This window comes from Physeter macrocephalus, chromosome 5, assembly GCF_002837175.3.
Source record: "Physeter macrocephalus isolate SW-GA chromosome 5, ASM283717v5, whole genome shotgun sequence".
Taxonomy (NCBI): domain Eukaryota; kingdom Metazoa; phylum Chordata; class Mammalia; order Artiodactyla; family Physeteridae; genus Physeter; species Physeter macrocephalus.
Window position 1 is genome coordinate 78,328,173 of NC_041218.1, and position 21,065 is coordinate 78,349,237.

The 21,065-nt window shown below is 38.0% G+C and overlaps 1 protein-coding gene across 2 annotated transcripts in view; it reads right to left on the reverse strand.

Moving 5' to 3' along the window:
• The window catches only part of RUNDC3B (RUN domain containing 3B), a 160,811-nt gene that overhangs the window by 19,094 nt on the left and 120,652 nt on the right, over positions 1-21,065 (reverse strand). Inside the window, exons 10-11 of one of the 2 annotated variants that reach the window (XM_024129865.3) lie at positions 9,162-9,308; positions 1,425-1,543 (exon numbers count right to left, since the gene is read on the reverse strand). In XM_024129865.3, the coding sequence (XP_023985633.1) occupies positions 1,425-1,543; positions 9,162-9,308 (266 nt within the window). The remainder of the gene's footprint in view (positions 1-1,424; positions 1,544-9,161; positions 9,309-21,065) is intronic. The other variant, XM_055085053.1, reaches the window with a different exon arrangement.

Genomic DNA, 21,065 nt, shown 5'->3' on the forward strand with positions numbered 1-21,065 from the left:
GCCCACCGGCGCCTGTGCCCCACAACGACAGAGGCCCCAACAGTGAGAGGCCTGCATACCGCAAAAAAAAAAAAAAAAAAAAAAAAAAAAAGATAGCTGATGTAGAAACCAGCTTGGAAGCACAGTTTGGAGGTCAGTTTGCTGTGGTGTAGAGAACAAACAAAAGAATGGTATGATATGAGGCAGAAGGAAGCTGGTAAGGACAAGATTATGAAGGAAGCCATCCAAGATAAGCAGTTTGGATTTTATTCTGATTGTCACTGAGAGCGACTGGAGAATTTTAAGGGGGGCGTATAGTAGATTCTGATTTATGTTTTCAAAGATCACTGTTCACTACATGGAGAATGAATTGTGAGGAGTCAGGAAGGAGAGACAAAAGCAGTTCATCATCAAGAGGCTTGATCCAGGTGGCCCAGACTAGAGTTGTAGTAATGGAGATGATGAATCAATGTATACAGCACGTGTTGTATGGGAAGCTGACAGGATTTGCTAATAAACTGACTTGCAGGTATAAGGGGAAAGAGCAGTGTCTAAGATAATGCCTAAGGTGGTCATTTACTGCAATGGAGAAGACAGAGAAGAAAGGAGGCATAGAGGAATACAGGTTCATCGGAGGTAAGGAACTGTCTTTCCCTAGCCCTCACACACACCAGCAGGTGTGGAACTGGGAAGAAAGAGAGGTAAAATATGTGAGCATCAGATCATATCAGCACCAGTTGTCCAATCCAAAGTGCTAGAGTAACAGATCTAGCCTATACTGGGGGAGAGGGGGGAACAGGAAGAAAATGTTTTGAACCAGCTAAAGTTTAAAAATGAATAGACCGTGTCTTAGAAACTGAAATGTGATCATATAATTGAAAGTGGCCTGAAAACTTATGAAATTGGATCAATATGTTGTTCAGGAAGACGCAACCCAATGGAAAGAGGGGTGGTTAGAACACAGCTGAAAGCAGTAACAGGAAAAAAAAACCCTTTTATGTTTATTCCCCAAGTTTTTCAGAATACTCAGAAAATGAAGTACGAAAAGTGACTCAAGAATGAGGAAATGATCAGTTGGATCAAAAGCTGCTGAGAAGTTTAGAAGAATGAAGACAGAGGACCGATGTCAGCACTACTGCAGTGGTTGATCACCTTGATAAAAGTCATTTTAATAAGTGGTAGAGACACAAAAGCCAAACTGGAGTGGGTAAAAAAGAATACAGGAAGTGAGGAAATAAAGGTAACAATTACAGAATATCTTTCGAGAAGGTTAGCTACAAACACATGAGAAAAAAACAAGAGCAGACTGTTTTTAATCATAATGGCAGCTTAATTCTTAGCATGCTTCACAGAATTGTCACTATTATTGTTTAGCAATCCTCTGCAGCCAAAATATGTATAGTTCAGGAAAAAGTAATTTTCAAATAGATTTTTTTTTTCCTTACCTTCACTGATTAAATTTAATGTGTCTTGTTTTCCATCTCCTTGTGACTGACCTGGATCCAGTGAAGTCTGAGAAAGACTAACTTCAGCTGATAACTGGTCAAGACTTTGACAACTTTTTCTGTAAAACAAGGGTGAAATACTACTTTACCTTCTTCTCACAATAAAGAATTTCTAGAGATATTCTTTAATGGCTTTCTCCAACTTACTGAGTTTCTGGTTAATTTCTCCCCAATTTCCCCCCTAAACTGTCTTTATCATGGCAGCAATAGAATCTCCATTATCCTTTTCCCTCCACCCTCTTTGGAGGTCTGTTTAATCCACTAAAAAAGGAAAAGGGAAACAACTTGTCAAACAAATTTAATTCCTTACACCAATTTTTGATGATCAAGTTAGCTAAGAAATAGGGACTTCTGGTCATTATCAATTGTCAAAGGTGCAGAAAATCTTACATCTCTCCTAATACAGAAACAAAACTGACATAACTTAGTGATGATTGTGTATCTCCTAAGCACAGTGCCTTGATACCGTTACAGATGGTTATTACATAAAAATAATAACAAATTATTGCTATCAATTCCTGTAACTCAGAAGTTTAAAAGATGTTGGGTAGTAAAATACCTGCTTGTGTTAATACACCATCAAGATAATTAACCTCCTTCCATCATCTATTTATAACTGTGAGCTCATTTTCTAGTAAACAAATTCACTAGAAGTAAATTATAATAGATGAAAAATTCAGCTATAAATGGAAAGTTAATAAATATTTATGTTTAAATGTTAAAGAATGTTTATGTGCAAATGTTTAAACCTTCCTCATATTTGTTTTGTCAACATAAAACCAACTCAAGAGATATATGCAGCTTTGGTGTTACTGACATTTCAAGTACGTGAACAAAATTCATTTTTATTTCTAAATATAAATGATCCAGGAAAGAGAATACGTTTTTCAGGTTCAATATGTATTTCCCAAGGTAGCCAAACACTATCTAATCTCCTAGAAATGTTATATAGTCTATGATAATGTTATAGGAAACATATATCTATTACATAGCTATTCTCTATTCATACACATAAGAGTAGACTTACAAATTTATCAGGTGTATGTATCTTAAGGGGGATATATTCAGCAGGCATCTATTTGTTTTCTCCTCTAAGAAATGAGGTGAAGGATGAGGTGATGGAATAGCCTTCCCAGTTTACAATGTGAGCAGCATTCTCACTTTATAACATGATTTTTTAAATGTTGAGAGTATAAAAGTTCTTAATTATAATTTTAAGTAGCAGGAAAGTCTACTGTAGGAAACTTCTGATAATTATAATAGATAACACATATATAAGCTATACAACATGTAACAATAAAATGATACCCAATATTTATATAGTACTTATCAAATGCTAAGCACTGTTCTACATATATTATATACATTAACTTATTTAATCCTCACGACTACCAGAAGAGATTGGAATTATTATTATCCCCACTTTACAGCAGAAGAAACTGGGGCACAAGAGATGAGATTTGAACTTGGTAGCCTAGTTCTAATTCTATCCCCTTAACTACTAGGCTATCTCCTCTCTAGTATAAGAAGAAAAGATTTGTCTTCCTATTTTATTAGAAACCCTTCTTAAAGAATAGCCTTGTTTGCTGAGATAGACCACGTAAATTATACTGTATTTAATCAAATCACTGAAAATTTCACTTGATTTCCAGTAAAATCTTATTTCTTTAGCTATAGCAGAAATTAGGAACAGAGGAATTTAATAAAGGAAGTTATAAATAAGTTTCTTTTCCAAATTATTTTTCTGTGCCTAATAGGTAGAAGACTTGCTTTTAAAAATGAAGGGCGAGGGTGCGAGGGAGGGAGACGCAAGAGGGAAGAGATATGGGAACATATGTATATGTATAACTGATTCACTTCGTTGTAAAGCAGAAACTAACAACACCATTGTAAAGCAATTATACTCCAATAAAGATGTTAAAAAAAAAAAGTAACAATGGAAATTTAAAAGAAAAAAAATGAAGGGCTTAAGATGAGTTTCTGCACTGATATTTCACTATAGGAAACTTGTTAATATTATTAAATTAAAAAAATCATGCATAGAAGTATTTACAAACAACAAAATACCCAGAAGCAAAAAAGACTCTGGTGAGTAGGACTGAGAACTTGACAGCACACATTTACAGACTCTCGAGGACTCACCCACTGAGGGAGGAAAGCATGTGAAAGCATCCTATGATAATGGCAACACAAAATGAGCTTTCTGTGTGACCTCCTGAAGTACCTTTTAGAATACTACACTTCTAAACCCAAAGTGATTTTGGGACCATTTTACCCTTTAGTGAATAAACTCTGAGTTTACTGGCTTTATTTACTTAACCAAATGTCAATGAATATAAAAATAAAATTTGGTAGACAATGATGTTCTGATGTTCTAAAGCAAAAATAAAAATTCCAAGCCAAAACTAAGCACCTTATTCAATAGCACCATACAATATCTTCCTTGCATGAAACTATTTCCCACCACCTGGTAGGAATCTAGTTCAGCTGCTTTCAGTAATGCCAAAGAATGGCTCTGGTTTCCTCATTTTTTACCATATTTCCAATGCGACCGGCAGCTTCATCTGATAAACGTTTTGTTGTCATGGAGCAAACTATCTGTCTATGGGAGTTCTGTCTTTACAAGGTCATCAGTAAGTCCTACTTAGAATTCTAGACTCACTAAAAACACACTGCAAGATTTAAGCGTAACCCACCAGATACGTCAAACCAGTTAACTGTTCCTATTTCTCAGAGTATAATTTCTTTTTTTTTAATGTGTTGCTGGGGGGTGATACATTTTTTTAAAAATTTTATTTTATTTATTTTTTTATACAGCAGGTTCTTATTAGTTATCTATTTTATACATATTAGTGTGTATATGTCAATCCCAATCTCCCAGTTCATCACACCACCACCACCAGCCCCCTTACCCCCCTTGGTGTCCATACGTTTGTTCTCTACATCTATGTCTCTGTTTCTCACAGAGTATAATTGTTTAAACGGCAAGAGCTTAATCAAAATAAGAACCCAAGAGAGTAAGAGTCATGCATTATGACTATATAAAAGTTTGCAGTTTAATCTATGCCATTACATTGTTAAATATAATTTAAATTAAACTTGTAGGAATTGTCATGAGCACTTGGGACATAATAAAATCCACTGCATTCAATATCTTACTATATAAGCATTTTAAAACCACTCAAATTCAGGACTTCCCTGGAGGTCCAGCGGTTAAGACTCTGTGCTTCCACTGCAGGGGGCACGGGTCTGATCCCTGGTCGGGGAACTAAGGTCCCACAAGCCGTGCATTGTGGCCAAAAAAATAAAAAATAAAAAAATAAAATCACTCAAGTTTAGATTTATATATACAGAACTGGTACCAAATAAAGGCAGATTAAAAGGAAACTGAGCAACAGGCCTGAATTTAATTATAAGTAAAATTTTCTACAATCTTATACTTTATATCAATGCAGATGCAATGACATGGATAATCTACATTACTTATTCGCCCATTAGACATACTGAGGTCAATGATAATTCACATTATCTGGTAGTCATTGGGCAACAGAGAGAGAGAAGAAGAAACTAGCCACATGTAGAAAATAAAAACAAATAATGTGCACTGTATACATAGAGGCACATGACTGTGAGTGGAAAGAGAAATATACCATTCTTTTTATTCTTGGTTTGATTTTCATAGAAGTATGTTAAAGGAACAAACTAAGCATTTGCTATAGCAGAACATCTATAAAGTCTTAATTTACTACAAAATGGAAGGATGCAAGGGAGCTTGAAAGAGGATATATGTGAGTCAGGTCAATGCAAAACTTATTTGTAAGAGATTTCTACAGCCTCAGTGCTTTAGGGAGTCCTACTCTAAAAAGACTGGAAAGACACACAGGGGAAGGAGAACCTCTAATACACCTGAAGTGATTATATCTGATGCATCGGAGTCATTAAGAAAAGTAGGCCTAAACGATAGATCATAAAGGGCATATAAAGGCTCATAATTCTTAATAATTTTGTGAATGATAGCCAAATTGGAAGACAATGATAAATTTAGAAGACTAAAAAAAGCTTAAGTAGAAAATATAAATATGGTGACAATGAATCTCATCTTTTGGGATGGGAATGATGGGTTAGGCAATACTCTAACAAGGCTATGTAACGGATAATCAAACAAGATTATATAACAAATATCTAACAAGCTCATGTGACCTAGACTTTACATAAAAAGATACATATTAAAACAGAACTTATTGGAGACAAAAAAGAATCAATTGCTCTATGTGTGTTTGGGAGTGTGCTTTACATATTTATTTTTTGTTGAGCTTTTACAGTGAGCCTATAATGCTATAATATCAAACCTGACATTCCTATGTTTGAAATAAAGGAAAAGATAAAATAAAATCCATCATAACTAATCTTGCCAGGTCTAAATAATCAAGAAATAAACTGGAAATGATATTTTTAAAGTTTTATAAACAGTATATTAAATGGAAATAAATTTAAGATCTATTGTGAAAGGGATCCTTCCATGACCAGGTGACCATAGCCAAGTTATCTGGCTCCTTTTAAGAAATGTCAACAAATCCATGAAATTCATTAAATCAAACAGTGCACTCTCTTTCTACTCAAAGCCAACTGGGTGAATAAATTTCCAGAGCCCCCAGAGAAATAACTATAGACATCCCATATTCTCAGCAGAAAACTATAATGACTCATTACAGTGCCAGTTTCTTTCTCCATATTATCAAGAGAGCTAGTACTCCTTACTAAAGAGGCTTTGGCTACCTCCTCCGTAATGTGCAGTCTCTCATAAACATGTGTTGGACTTATTTAAGATATTGGTCAAATGAAGAGGAATTAGTTATCAAGTCAGTTTGAGAGCTCTGGCTTATATTATAAATTTGAAGAGAGCAAAAACTGGATCTTGATGAAAAGCTATGATTTGTTTCAAACATGATTTATACAGCACTACTCTGTTCTGAAAATCCGAAGTCTCCATTTTTACATGAAAAAGTTGGTATTACGTATTTTGAACAATTGGGGATTTGCTGGTCATTTTATCTAGGGTTTTACAAGCTCTCTAAGAAAGTAGAGCTTGGAATGTTGGGTGAGTATATATTCTCCAAACATGAAAGATACAAGGTTATGTGAGAGTATAAACAAAAAAAGATTATATAGGCTATAAATAAATAAAGATTTACCAGTAAATGATTAGGTGCCAGGCAATTTATTATCTCATATGACTCTTACAATTCTGTTTAAATAGGCATTACCCTCCAGTATTACATGTGCAGAAACAGAAGGTAAGATGAGGAAGTGAGACTTCCTTGGTGGCGCAGTGGTTAAGAATCGCCTGCCAATGCAGGGGACACGGGTTCGAGCCCTGGAGTCTAGGTTCGAGTCCAGGAAGATCCCACATGCCGCGGAGCAGCTAAGCCCGTGCGCCACAACTACTGAGCCTGCGCTCTAGAGCCCGCAAACCACAACTATGGAGCCCACGTGCCACCACTACTGAAGCCCGCGCACCTAGAGCCTGTGCCCCGCAACAAGAGAAGCCACCGCAATGAGAAGCCTGCGCACCGCAACGAAGAGTAGCCCCGCTCGCCGCAACTAGAGAAAGCCCGCAACGCAGCAACGAAAACCCAACGCAGCCAAAAATAAATAAATAAATTTATTTTTTTAAAAAAAGAGAGAGAGGAAGTGATGCTTAGTGTTTCACAGCAAGGAAGCAGCAGAGATACTTTTAAGTCCTGACTTTAAACTATAGGTCCAGGGATCTCAAAACTACCCCCTCGTGCATACTTTTTGTTCAGGGATATCAATTTGGCGATAGGGCCACAGAAAAGCAATACCAACATCTGAGGTCAGGTTAGATTAAAGGATGATGCTGGGAAGGAAAGGGTGCCCCTTCTTAAACTAATGGAGTAACTGAGTCAAGAGGTATAAAATCTAGATCCATTCTAAACAGACAAACAGGCAGTTTCACTGCATTCTTTTCTGAGACTGCAATAACTTTTGTTGCTGCTACAATATTCTGTAAAAAAGTCACTATTACTGCATGCAAAGGTAATCTGGAAATAAATCTTCCACTTAGATGTCCTATTGGCTCCTCAACAGGTAGCTCTATGGGCAGGCAGTGGTACATACATGTCTTTTGGCTAAACTATTTTACCTCCCACTGTCTAAAGTGACCTTGTAGGTATTGCAACAAAAAGACATAGTTATTAGTCTTTTAACTTGTCAGGATATAATATTATAATATTTTTGCAGTTAAAAAAGCTGGAGTATCTTATGTTATACATAGATAAGTCTACCAAGTATTGCTATAAATTCAGTTTTCCAATTATAAATCAGAAATACAAATAAACTAATATTCTTCCATTCATTCAATATGTCACAGAAAGATAAAATTATATACTAGCATAATAAGACATATTCCAGTTATTTACGACTTTCTTAAGGATGTAAAGGGAATTCAGTTCCAATCCATGAAAGGCCCAGTCAACACCCTGAATCATACTAAGTGTGGTGCAGGAAATGCTGAAGAGAGTTCTACCGATTCATTCTGTAAATAACTGGCTCATGTTTCCCTACTTATCTCTAACAATCAGTGAAACAAACATTAAAGCCTCTAGCAATTTTTTTTAAACAATGAAAGGTAAAATTTGAGCTCTACCTCTGATAAATGAAAAAAATCACAGAGTAAAGCAGGCAGAAATTATGTCTATGCTAAAACATTCCTTGTAGAAACAGTCTGGCTACTAATTACCTACTGAAAGGCACCCTATGAAGCCCAGAAAGAAGTGTGTTGTTCTACCAGTGAAATTTAAAGCAAGGGCTCTAAAAGAAAAGCAGACAGAAAAAGAGGGAGAAGAGAGGGAAGGAACGGAAGGAAGGTCAAAAGAAGAAAGGGAGGAAGGGAAGGGAAAGGACAGAAGGAGCTGGAGGGAGAGCAGGGAAAATAATCAGAAAATTAGCTGAAGACATATAGGAAACTAAAGATATTGAAAAAAATTACCATGATGGGAAATGGCTAAAAGCCAAAAGAAGGTAATACAGTTTACAAGTTCCAAAATGAAGACTACCTAAAGAAAGAGATCCTAAAATTTTGCTGCTCTCTCAACACTGGGAAACAATGAAGAAACGAAATAGTCCTGAACATTGGGACAAAGAAATAGGAGAAGGATCTTGTGGCCTATAGGTGGAGTGATTATATCTTCAATATACCCCCAAAATTAGATTTACTGAAAATGAACAAAAGTCTTTCAGACCCATCAAGAACAAGTTAATTTCTTTCTACCCTTTCATGAGATGGAATTTTATGTTTTATAACAAGCATGAAAATTAGTCCTAATGCAAACACCAAAGCTACAATTAAAAAATAGATGGCTCATAAAATACAGGCTCACAGATTTAACTGAAGGACTGCCTGAAGATTAACTAGAGGAGAAGTAGGTAGCTGGTGGATTTCTCAAATTTTTTTACTTCTCCAGGGTGCCTTGGCTTCATAACATTACCACATTCACTGCCTTAATCTAACCTTACTAAGCCACAATAGTCTTAAATCCTACTTTTGCTCTAAGCTAATAACGAATTCAGAAAGAAGAATGAGAAACCAAAGTGGATAGCCATGTGTTTGGTACAACTAAGTTCGTAATTAGTTGGAAAAAAAAGTATCACACTTACTCATACCACTGTTTATTGTGTTTTCGGTAAAGCAACGTATCCAAGGCAACAGCATTGACATCCAGAGCTCCTGGGGAAGGCCACTGGTTGGTGAGGTGGGCAGTTAACTCTTGTCTTGATCTTAAATCATTATTCTTTAGCACAGTCCTGTGAATATTAAGATGGTGAGTGCTTTTGTCTTCACTGTTCTGCAATGGCACAGGAACCTAATGGTATCAACTTAGGCCCCCAAATTCACCTTTTTAAAATGGTATGTTAACAGAATGTGACCAGAACTACAGGAAGGCTAGTTGGGGCTATGACCGTTTCGTCTCCTGCAATATGTGTTTTTCATTCTTTCTCTACTGGCTACAATAAATCACTACCCATGAAATTCAGACTTCCTATCTTTTCCCCAGAGATATCATTATTATTATTATTTTTTTTTTTTTTTTTGTGGTAGGTACATGGGCCTCTCACTGTTGTGGCCTCTCTCGTTGCGGAGCACAGGCTCTGGACGCACAGGCTCAGCGGCCATGGCTCACGGGCCCAGCCGCTCCATGGCATGCGGGATCTTCCCGGACCGGGGCACGAACCCGTGTCCCCTGCATCGGCAGGCGGATTCTCAACCACTGCGCCACCAGGGAAGCCCCAGAGATATTATTAAAGGACTAAGGGACTCAAGCTGCATTTTACATCTTAACTAAAAAACAATGGTGATATCTTAGAGTTACAGGTGATCAGACTCCAGTTAAAATATAAAAGAGAGTAAAGAGTCCCCGTGTATGAGTCTCTAGCTTCAAAATTCACAATCTGTTGAAGTAATTTAACTCAGTAAACAAACAAAAACAATTAAAATGAATAAAGATAAAATACAGAAAAATATAAAATAAAAAATCCATGAGGTTCCTGTAATTGTTTTTGATAAAAGTGACTACTAATAAATCTTCATGAAAATAATTATATCAATGACAATTACATTGAACAATATAATCTACTGGAAATATTTCAACTACCGAACGAAGCCATTATAACAACTCATAGTTTACTTTCATTTTTGTAGAGCTGTTACTCGTCAGTAACAAGTTGCAAAAGGACTAGCTTTCTGCCAATATTTCAATTTCACAAACCAACTGTCACAAGACTAATTCAACATTTGAACTGGTAGCTTGTTTAAAAGCATAATTCTGTTTGGAAAGCTCTTATTCTACCTCTAAAATGCCTTAAAATACCACCTAGGCAACCTGCATTCTCAAACAGGAGTCCATGACTTTAGCATTCCAAGGTCCTGACCCACCAGCTCAGAAGCAGGAAGTAAAACGTGCCTGCCACTAACTTTCAGAGACCATAGTCTTGTTGTGGGTGGCAGAGAGTCAGTGGTGTGCTAGCAAGACGCTCCTACACTGGAGAAAATCAGCCTGCACAACACCTCTGGCTATTAACCATGATTTTAATGGAATAAACCCATTTTTTTTATGTCTCTAGCAAGCTCCATACAAATATTCTTTTATTTCATAGAATATCTGTGTGCATTTAAAAATATTTGCTCCACTATGTCCATAAAGAAACATTATCTGATGTCAACACTAGATTCTCTCTTACAATGGAATACTAGAAGTGAAAAAGGCAGAAATCAGTGAGAATGTCTCCCGTCAAGATATTCCTTCAGGCTAGGTCCAACGATTTCATTTCACTAGAAAAGGAATGAAAAAATTTTAAAAGACTTTTAAGGTAATTTAACATTGGTTTTTATGAAAACAGTAAAGAGTGATTGATTAGAAAACTTCTAAGATTGACAGAATAATAGTATAAAGCAGAAATGGGGATTACTGGCCAGAGAATCTATTATAATAAACTACCATTATTTTGGGTTCTCTTACTAGATTTCTCTCTTTCACATATTCCCTCTTTAGGGTTCCCAGTGAATGTCACTGGAGAACTCAATTCCAATGTCATAACTGGCCTACAGGAAACATTCAGAGCAGAACGGAAGAAAGGCAAACGTGCATCTGAGGAAACGCCACTGGTAGAACTCAATGATAAGTAAATGAACGATCTCCACTTCAGAATATATTCTTTCTGGAAAGCGAAAAGTCTTACACCATGTAATATGGAAAAAGCAACTGAAGTTTCACAAGACTTTTTACACACTATTTGCCTGTGGAGAATTTTTGCCCTATGACGAATTAAGGTATTGCCTTTTTCTATGGGAAGTTGCCTGGTCCACTGAAACAGGAGATAAGCAATCTCAGTGTATTGAATAGACCTAGTTTTCATCCACGCCACATCTGTGTTCCATCGTTTCTGAGGAATGTGGACACAGTAAATCCTGGCACTTGCCTTGCTACCATGAAACGGAAAGCCTCCTGGAGGATGCTGTGTAAGGAAGGCCCTTTCTCTCACCACTCCAGTACACTAGGGGGCAGGCAAGTGAATTAAGTTAGGTTGAAAACCCCATCGCTGAATTTTGAATCTTGACCTGAGTCCACTTAGAGTGATAAACAGACGAAGCAGTTTATTTGTTCTAGCAGTGAGGTCCTGACCAAAATGTACCAGCAAAGAGATATTCCTGATGTTCCTACTTCCCAACCCTCCGAAGTAGCTCAGCCTACCTCTCTCCAGGCCTACTTTCCCAGTATCTTATCCATTCCGTGAGCTATTGATATCAATCTAATGAATTCCATTTGTGCTTTAAGAGTTGGTTGTGACTGCTCGCAATCAAAGAATCCCATTACTTACCTTAGAACAAGCAAAACGTACCAAGTTAACTTCAAGACCTACTCAACGGTAATCCAACTGATGTTAATATACAAAGAATGAGGAAATTTCTCATTTGGCCAAGGTTAAAAATAGGTTCATCTTAAATTACTCAACAATTACTGTTATTTCATAGCGCAAAATCAAGGGCAATTAAAGGTGAAACTATGGGATAATTAGCATTTAACTAATTAAAACTCTAACCAATGCTAACATTACTAAGCTAATCTAAAAAATAAATCATTCCATATGAGATAGATTACTACTTGTATACTACTTGTCGCTTATGTCTATAAGTCAATTTAACATTCTCTCATTAAGGTAATAATTCTACAGAAAAATACACTAAGGTGAAATTATTTAATTTACTAAGAAAGTACAAATCATATATGTATTCCAGCTAATTTTAAGAACTTTCCTGTAGTATCTACCTCTAAACTGGGAGACAGTCAGCTATTTTCTCTTTAGATTCTCAGTAGGAATTATTTAGGAATTTGGCCACACACACACACACACACACAATTCAATCTTTTCCTCCCCAGCTTTACTGAGGTATAATTGACAATTTAAAATTTATACATTTAAAGTGTACAACTTGATGATTTGATATACAATGTGAAATAATAACCACACTCAAGCTAATTGACACATCCAACACCTCACATAGTTAACCTCTTTTCTGTGTGATGAGAACACTTAAGATCTACCGTCTCAGAAAATTTCAAGTATACAATATTGTTAACTATAGTCACATTGTTATACATTAGATCTCCAGAAATTTTTAACTGAAACTTTGTACTCCTGAACCATATCTCCCCGACTTGCCCTCTCTCCAAGCCCTGGTAACAATCATTCTATTCTGTTTCTGTGAATTTGACTATTTCAGAGTCCACATATAAGTAGGATAGTGCAGTATTTGTCTTTCTGAATCTAGTCTATTTCACTTAGCATAATGTCATCCATGTGGTCATGAATGGCAGGATTTCCTTCATTTTTAAGGCTGAATTATCATCCATTGTGCCTCTATGTGTGTATAGAGACACAGGGTCTTTATATATATATCACATATTCTTCATCCATTCATCCATGGACACATGGACACTGAAGTTACCTCTACCTCTTGGCTACTGTTAATAATGCTGAAATTAACATAACAATGCAGATATCTCTTCAAGATTCTGAAACAGAGTAGGACCCTGAGGGGTCCTCCTGGGTACAAAAGGCTTTCCGTGTTCCCAGTTTCTTGTTTGTAGCAAAAGGCTTTGTCTCTTAGGCCTTCCCTGAGTTCCAAAGAAGAGATTCAAGCAGTTGTTAATTAGGGAAGTGAGGGAATGCAGAAACAAAGGAAAAGCAGTCAAGAAACAAGAGCTCAGTGATAAAACAGAGTCTGAATTCCTCCTCGAGGCATATACAAAACAACCTGACACATATCTTTGAGCTATTCTGTAGGAACGAAGACCCCCCCCCCCACCAACCCAGGTGGAGGATGGTGACTACAGGCTGGGCACAAGCACTGGACCTCAGACTGGCTGGAACAAGAAGGTTGATGATTAAGATTCCTGAAACACCACCCTGTTACCTCACCACTAACCAATCAGAAAAAAGTCAAGTCCCCTGCAACCCTCATCCCAAATGTTGCCTTTAAAAACGTTATGCCCTGGCCAGCTAGTAAGATGGATCTGAGGCAAACCTTTGCCTCCCATCTTTTCAACACCCTTTTCGATCAATAAACCTTCCTCTGCTCCAAACTCCAACGTTTCAGTTTGTTTGGCCTCACTGTGCATGGGGCACATGAACTTGGGTTTGACAACAATCCTAATTTCCCTTCCTTTGGATAAATACTCAGAAGTGGGACTGATGGATCATACGATAGTTCTATTAATTTTTTGAGGAACCTCCATACTGTTTTCCAAAGTGGCTGCACCAATTTACATTCTCACAACACTGTCCAAGGATTCCCTTTTTTCTACAACCTTGCGAACACTCATCATCTATCGTCTTTCTGATAACAGAAATTCTCACAGGTGTGAGGTAATATCTCATTGTGATTGTAATTTGCATTTCCCTGATGATTAGCGAAGTTGAACATCTTTCCATGTACCTGTTGGTCATCTGTATGTCTTCTTTGGAGAAATGTCTATTCAAGTCTTTTGCTCATTTTTTAATTGGTTTGTTTGTTCCTATTGAGTTGTATGAGTTCCTTATATATTTTGGATATTAACTCTGTAAGGGAGCAATGTTTGCCACCCCAAAATACATCTCTTTGGCATAAGAATTAATTTAGGATGATTGTTTTTAAGAAAGAGAAGACTCAGAAGTCTTTCTTTTTACCATCCCCTTAGCTACCTAAAGAATTTAGATAATGGGTCTGGTTCCAGGAATAGAGCTATCACCAAAGACACCTACAAAGAATATGGGCTAGGTGTGGTAAGGGAGAGATCAGAGTCTACTCTGCGGCCCACTATCTCTGCATGGTCAAGCAAACATTTGTTTACCACACATTTACTTTCTCATCTCCATGTAAATTTCAACCCTCCACTTTGAAGTCCCAAACCACTACTTCCAACATCCTACCCTCTTTTCTCTTGAGCTGAAGATGGTATTTAAGGCGAGGGTTTCAGCCAGAGCACCCTAGCTTCAAAAACGAGATCTTACATTCTTTTGAGCCCTCAATATTACTACATTCATTATTTTAATGAAAGACAAAAAGATGAAATTTCCACAGTTTGGTCTCTTTCCTTCCTTTCAGAGATGAGGCTCAAGTCTACTGCTACTTACAAGCTCTTTTAAAAGTTGTAGAATCCCATACTCTATATTTTGATAGCAGTGCTTAGTCAATTCAAAGCTATCAATATTATTCTGTTCACTCACTTGATTCTTTTTCTCGTGTCTCCAAACCTGAGGGTTATCCTCTCTCCCTCACTGTGCTCCTTTCCCACTTACCTCAGATGCTGTGCTGATGCTCAGGATGAAGTTTTACTTTCAGCCTCTAGATATACATAAGGCATATAGCCCTTGGCACTTAGCACTTAATATCTGTGACTCCGCGTAGTCCTAAGTAATCCCAAAGGGCCATGACATGAGGCAATTTTTAATTTTGATAAGTCAATACATTTGAAGCCGATGGCTACAAGGCAAGTTTTGAGAGTGAGTCTAGCAAATGCCCAATACCCCTGCTGCACACCTTTGTTACTTTCCACTTATTATTTATTTCCTGATGTACTGTAATTCTCAGGATATAGTCCAGTACTATTTGTGACAGAGCACACTGAGAAAATCTTAGGCTACAATCTTCATGAAAATAAAGGATCTAATATAGCATGGCTACAGGAGTGCAAAATTTTATGCTAATGAGCATAATATTGAGAATAATAATGAGAATAATGAGAATGAGGTAGAGAGCACTGAAGTTCCAGAAAGGGAAAGCCACCAAACACCAGGTGTTGATACACTCCAGCCCTCACTCTCCTAGGAACACAGGGTAAGAGTGTTATGGGCTCCCAGCCTCTCTTGACGACCTTGGAAGAGGAACAGGAGCACCACTCAGGCACTATTTGTTTACTGTCGGTGTTGGTGGCTGCCATCCACTCCGTGTAAACTCTATGAGGGCAGACACTGTTTTACTCACTCCTGAATCACCAGCACCTAGAACAGGGCCTGGCTCTTCATGGCATTCTCAGTATTTATTTGTCAAATGAATGAATAAAGGCCAGAGAAGTTACAAAAGCAATTTAGCACCAAAAGAAATAATGAGAGTTACTTTTTGATTTTTTTTTTTTTTGGCTGCACCACACAGCATGTGGGATCTTAGTTCCCTAACCAGGGATCAAAATTGTGCCCCCTACAGTGGAAGCATGGAGTCTTAACCATTGGACCACCAGGGAAGTCCCTACTCTTCTTCATTTAAAGTTTACCAAAATTGGAAAATGCTTATATAGCTTGTGAATATCCTAATTTCTTCATAATTTTAACATAAAAATTTCTTTGGGACTTCCCTGGTGGTCCAGTGGTTAAGAATCCACCTTCCAGGGCTTCCCTGGTGGCGCAGTGGTTGCGCGTCTGCCTGCCGATGCAGGGGAACCGGGTTCGCGCCCCGGTCTGGGAGGATCCCACGTGCCGCGGAGCGGCTGGGCCCATGAGCCATGGCCGCTGAGCCTGCGCGTCTGGAGCCTGTGCTCCGCAATGGGAGAGGCCACAGCAGTGTGAGGCCCGCGTACCACCAAAAAAAAAAAAAAAGAATCCACCTTCCAATGCAGGGGATGCGGGTTCAATCCCTGGCTGGGAACTAAGATCCCACATGCCTCAACTAGAGAAGCCCAAGCGCTGCAACTAGAGAAGGCTGCACGCTGCAACGAAGACCCAACACAGCCAAATCAATATTTTTAAAAAATAAATCTTTGTGTTTTGTTTTTTGTTAATTTTAGACACAGCCATGGGATAAAGACTCACTTTGTATCACTTTACAATTATTTCCCTTCAAATAAAACATTTTGAAAGAAGAAGCCTAAAAAGGAGCCAGATACCCCCAAATTTTAAATTATTTATCTATGAAGTATTCTTGCCCAAAAAGTTAACCCCAAATCTAATTTACAATAGTATACTAGTTTCAAGTATATAGCATAGTTATTCGATATTTTATGAATTATACTCCACTTAAAATTATTGTAAAATATTGGCTATATTCCCTGTGCTATAAATTACATCCTTGTATCTTATTTATTTTATCCTGGTTGCACTTTAGACCTTAACTTGACAGTATCTTTTGAAAAGAAAGAAACATTAATGAGTAATTTATTTTTTTTATTTAAAAAAAATTTATTTATTTTATTTATTTATTTTTGACTGTGCTGGGTCTTTGTTGCTGCGTGCGGGCTTTCTCTAGTTGTGGCGAGCCGGGTCTACTCTTTGTTGCAGTGCGTGGGCTTCTCGTTGCAGTGGCCTCTCTTGTTGCAGAGCATGGGCTCTAGGCGCGCAGGCTTCAGTAGTTGTGGTGCGTGGGCTCAGTGGTTGTGGCTCGCGGGCTCTAGAGTGCAGGCTCAGTAGTTGTGGCGCACAGGCTTAGTTGCTCCGTGGCATGTGGGATCTTCCCGGACCAGGGCTCGAACCCGTGTCCCCTGCATTGGCAGGCGGATTCTTCACCACTGCGCTACCAGGGAAGCCCTAATGAGTAATTTAGAACCTCGAAAAACACTCAAATGCCTCCTTTTCTTTCTTTCTTTTTTTGGCTGTGCTGTGTGGCTTGTGGCATCTTAGTTCCCCGGCCAGAGACTGAACCCAGGCCCCCCCAGCGCAGAGTCCTAACCACTGGATCGCCAGGGAATTCCCTCAAATGCTTCCTTTTCCCTCTCATTTTAAAATATAAGATAAACCCTGGATCCTTAGAGGAATGGCTGATTCCAGGACAGGAAATATACAGGATGAGCCTGGGATATCTTATACCAGAAAGCAAGAAAATTAGCAAAGACAAATGTGTCATATCAGAAGGACACAGGAATGAATATAAAGGCATTTCCATTAGTCAAAGATAGGACAATTTGAGCATCAAAAAGAAAAATAAATTTATGGGACAGAAATACCCTGAATATAGGCATTTCTGCTATAATGCAGAAACAAAAGTGTTCTGCAATTACACACTGAAAATAGCTGGCCTTATGGGGAGAACAGGGCTGGGGCTGACAACTCAAAGTCTATTCAACCTTCCAACTACAACACGAAGAAAAACTGTGACAAACCTAATAAAACTTCAAACCCAATTTAAAATATTTGTTAAATTCCTATTAATTAAAGACATATTACAATAACTTTACAACAACAACAAAAAAGTAAAAGCCATTTGATGGAAGAGGGTGCAAGGAAGGGTCAAGGCTGCTGAGGCTGAGGCTTGCCATGGGGGCAAGGACAACTACAGAACAAGCACCTCCAAGTTCTAGCTCAACTGAGCTAGAGGAAAGCACGGTGAGAGAGTATTATGTACAGTGAGAGAGTGCCATCTGTTGGTGGCCTGCAGTATTTGCCTGTATTAGTGTATTCTGCATTCTGCTGGTGTTTGTTTGTTTATTTATTTAGGCTGTGCCAGGTCTTAGTTGTGGCATGCGGGATCTTTAGTTGCAGCATGCGGGCTTATTAATTGTGGCGTGTGGACTCTTAGTTGCAGCATGCATGTGGGATCTAGCTCCCTGACCAGGGATCGAACCCGGGCCTGCTGCATTGGGAGCATGGAGTCTTACGCACCAGGTAAGTCCCTGCTGGTGTTACTTTTTGAGAAATGTTAACCTCTAGGAAAAAATCAACTATGAATCAAGGCGATTTCTTTGCTATACTAACATCATCCCCTTATTTATGAACCTTGTATGAGCTAATTCACATTATAGAAGAGATTTTATATATAACAAGTTCATAATCACAAAAGAGAGAAAGCAAAGCAAAATCTTCATTTCATTAGTAGCTAAGTAGGACATCAGCATCTTACTTTGAAAATTAATAATATCCTATAAGAACTGTCATGGTAACCACCAAATAGCCCTGATAGGGAAAAGTTCTTTATAGATGATTCTAGCCTTTAAGCATGGAGGGAATAACAATTAGGAAATCACCATTTTACAAATCCTAATGAATCAATTGCTCCAAGTAATGCTCATCCATGGTCAAGCCATTAGATGAAAGGCTGATGAGAACTTACACAAAGGAGAAATAAGGCTGTAACCACCTAAATCCACCCTCCTATCTTAAGATCAATAAAAGTGGGACAACTGTGTGCTTCCCAATATGAAGTACTGAGCACTACCTATAAAATATTCTTGTCATAAAGTTAAACTCAAATTTAGCCCAGCACCTCAGAGCAGTGGTTTTCAATGCTGACCGGACATCAGAAACACCTGGGAAGCTTTTTAAACACTTGTACACTTGCCTGGGTCCCACCTGTGACAAATTAAATCAACATCTCTTGAGGTAAGGCTCAGGCAGGCATCCTCATTTTTCAAAATATACTTTTTTTTTTTTTTTTTGCGGTACGCAGGCCTCTCACTGTTGTGGCCTCTCCCGTTGCAGAGCACAGGATCCGGACGCACAGGCTCAGCGGCCATGGCTCACGGGCACAGCCGCTCCGCGGCACGTGGGATCTTCCCGGACTGGGGCACGAACCCGTGTCCCCTGCGTCGGCAGGCGGACTCTCAACCACTTCGCCACCAGGGAAGCCCCAAAATATAATTTTAAAAGGCTCCCTGAAGGATTCTAAATGTGCAACCAAGATTGAGAACTACTAATCCAGAGTTAAGAGGATATACTTTACAGAATAAACAGTACAAAGCAGTGATTCTCAAACTTTAGTGTGTCAATTAATCCCCTGAGGATCTTATTAAATACAGATTCTGATTCAACAGGTCTGGGGAGGGGCCTGAGAATCTGCTCCCAGATGATGCAATTGTAGCCAGTCCACTTTGAGAAGAGAGGATACAGTACAGAGAATACAGCTGTCCAACACCAATTAAGAAGAGTCACATACGGAATTTAAAATTTTCTAGTAGCACCTTAAAAAGCAGGTGAAATTAATTTTAATGATGCACTTATTTAACCCAATACATCCCAAACATTATCATTTCAATACGTAGTCAATATAAAAAGTTATTAATGAGACATTTTACATTCTTTATTTCACACCATCTGGTGTGGATTTTATACTTACAGCATATCTTAGCTCAGACTAGCCACATTTCAAGTGCTCAACAGTCACATGTGGCTAATGGCTACGTACTGGGAGGCAGAGGTATGTAAGAACAAGGTAAATAAGCCACAAAGAACTAATCCAGAATGCTGGACGTTGTGCAGGAAAAGTCTGCAAATAGACCATGACGGGAAAACTGTTCTAAATTAAGAGGCTTATGAGACATAACTATATGTGAAGTATGACTTTGAATCCTGATTTGAAAAAGATCAACTACAAAAAAGTTTCTTTTAAAACAATTACGGAAATATGGTATGAAAGCACATTCCATAATAAAAACAACTGTCCCTAATTTTATCAGGTGTGATTATGAAATTATGTGAGAAAGTATCCATAGTTTTTAGAGATGTACAATGAAGTACGTAGCAATCAAAGGGCATGATTGCTTCAAAATCGTTCAGCAAAAAGTGAAAAAGAAAAAAGACAAGTAAAGCAAATGTGACAAATTCTTGGTAACTGTTCAATCTGGGTGATGGGAAATCAGGGGTTTATTCTACAATTCCTTCTTTTGTGGATACTTGAAAATTTCTTTTTTTAAAAAAAATAACTTTAGTTATTTTTGATTTATTTTTGGCTGCGTTGGGTCTTCAGCAAGCGGAGGCTACTCTTGGTTGCGGTGCATGTGCTTCTCATTGTGGTGGCTTCTCGTGTTGCAGAGCATGGGCTCTTGGTACGTGAGCTCTGTAGTTGTGGCCTGCAGGCTCTAGAGCACAGGGTCAGTGGTCGTGGTGCAGGGGCTTAGCTGCTCCGCCGCATGTGGGATTTTCCCAGACCAGGGCTCGAACCCAGGTCCCCAGAATTGGCAGGTGGATTCTTAACCACTGCACCACCAGGGAAGTCCCTTGAAAATTTCTTAATAAAAAATTAAAAATATAATAATAGCTTCAGCATTTAAGTGCTAATTATAATTTTATAAGTGTTAAATGCTAAAGAACAGAAATAACTGAACAAAACAATATTTATATGTTAATAGTGATACTGTCTTATTTATAAATTGTAATTTAGGGATGCTTCCCTTTTTCATGTACTCAATGTAAAACATTTGCCAAATAAAATGAGTCACTTCTCCATGAAATTTGTAGGGCAGTCCCAACTGTTGTAGGCCCCTGGCCCAGATATAAGGACATCTGCTCAGATATAAGAGAATCTGCCAGCAGTTTTAATCTAACATCATGACTAAAGGCAATGAAATGCCATTCATATCAAATAAGTACCCCCTTCCTGTTGTAATATATAATTTCTTACTAATACCAAGAAAATACAATAGAAATGGTTCTTCCTATCTGGTACCTGGCCTTTTTGTCTTTTGGATGCATTTTCTTGACTTTTCTGTTTGTATATGGATAATAGAGTATGTAATATATATTAGCATGATTGCAATTTAATATTTTAATAACTTACCTGCCAAAAATATATATGACCAGGAACTGTCATGATTTGTCCATTAT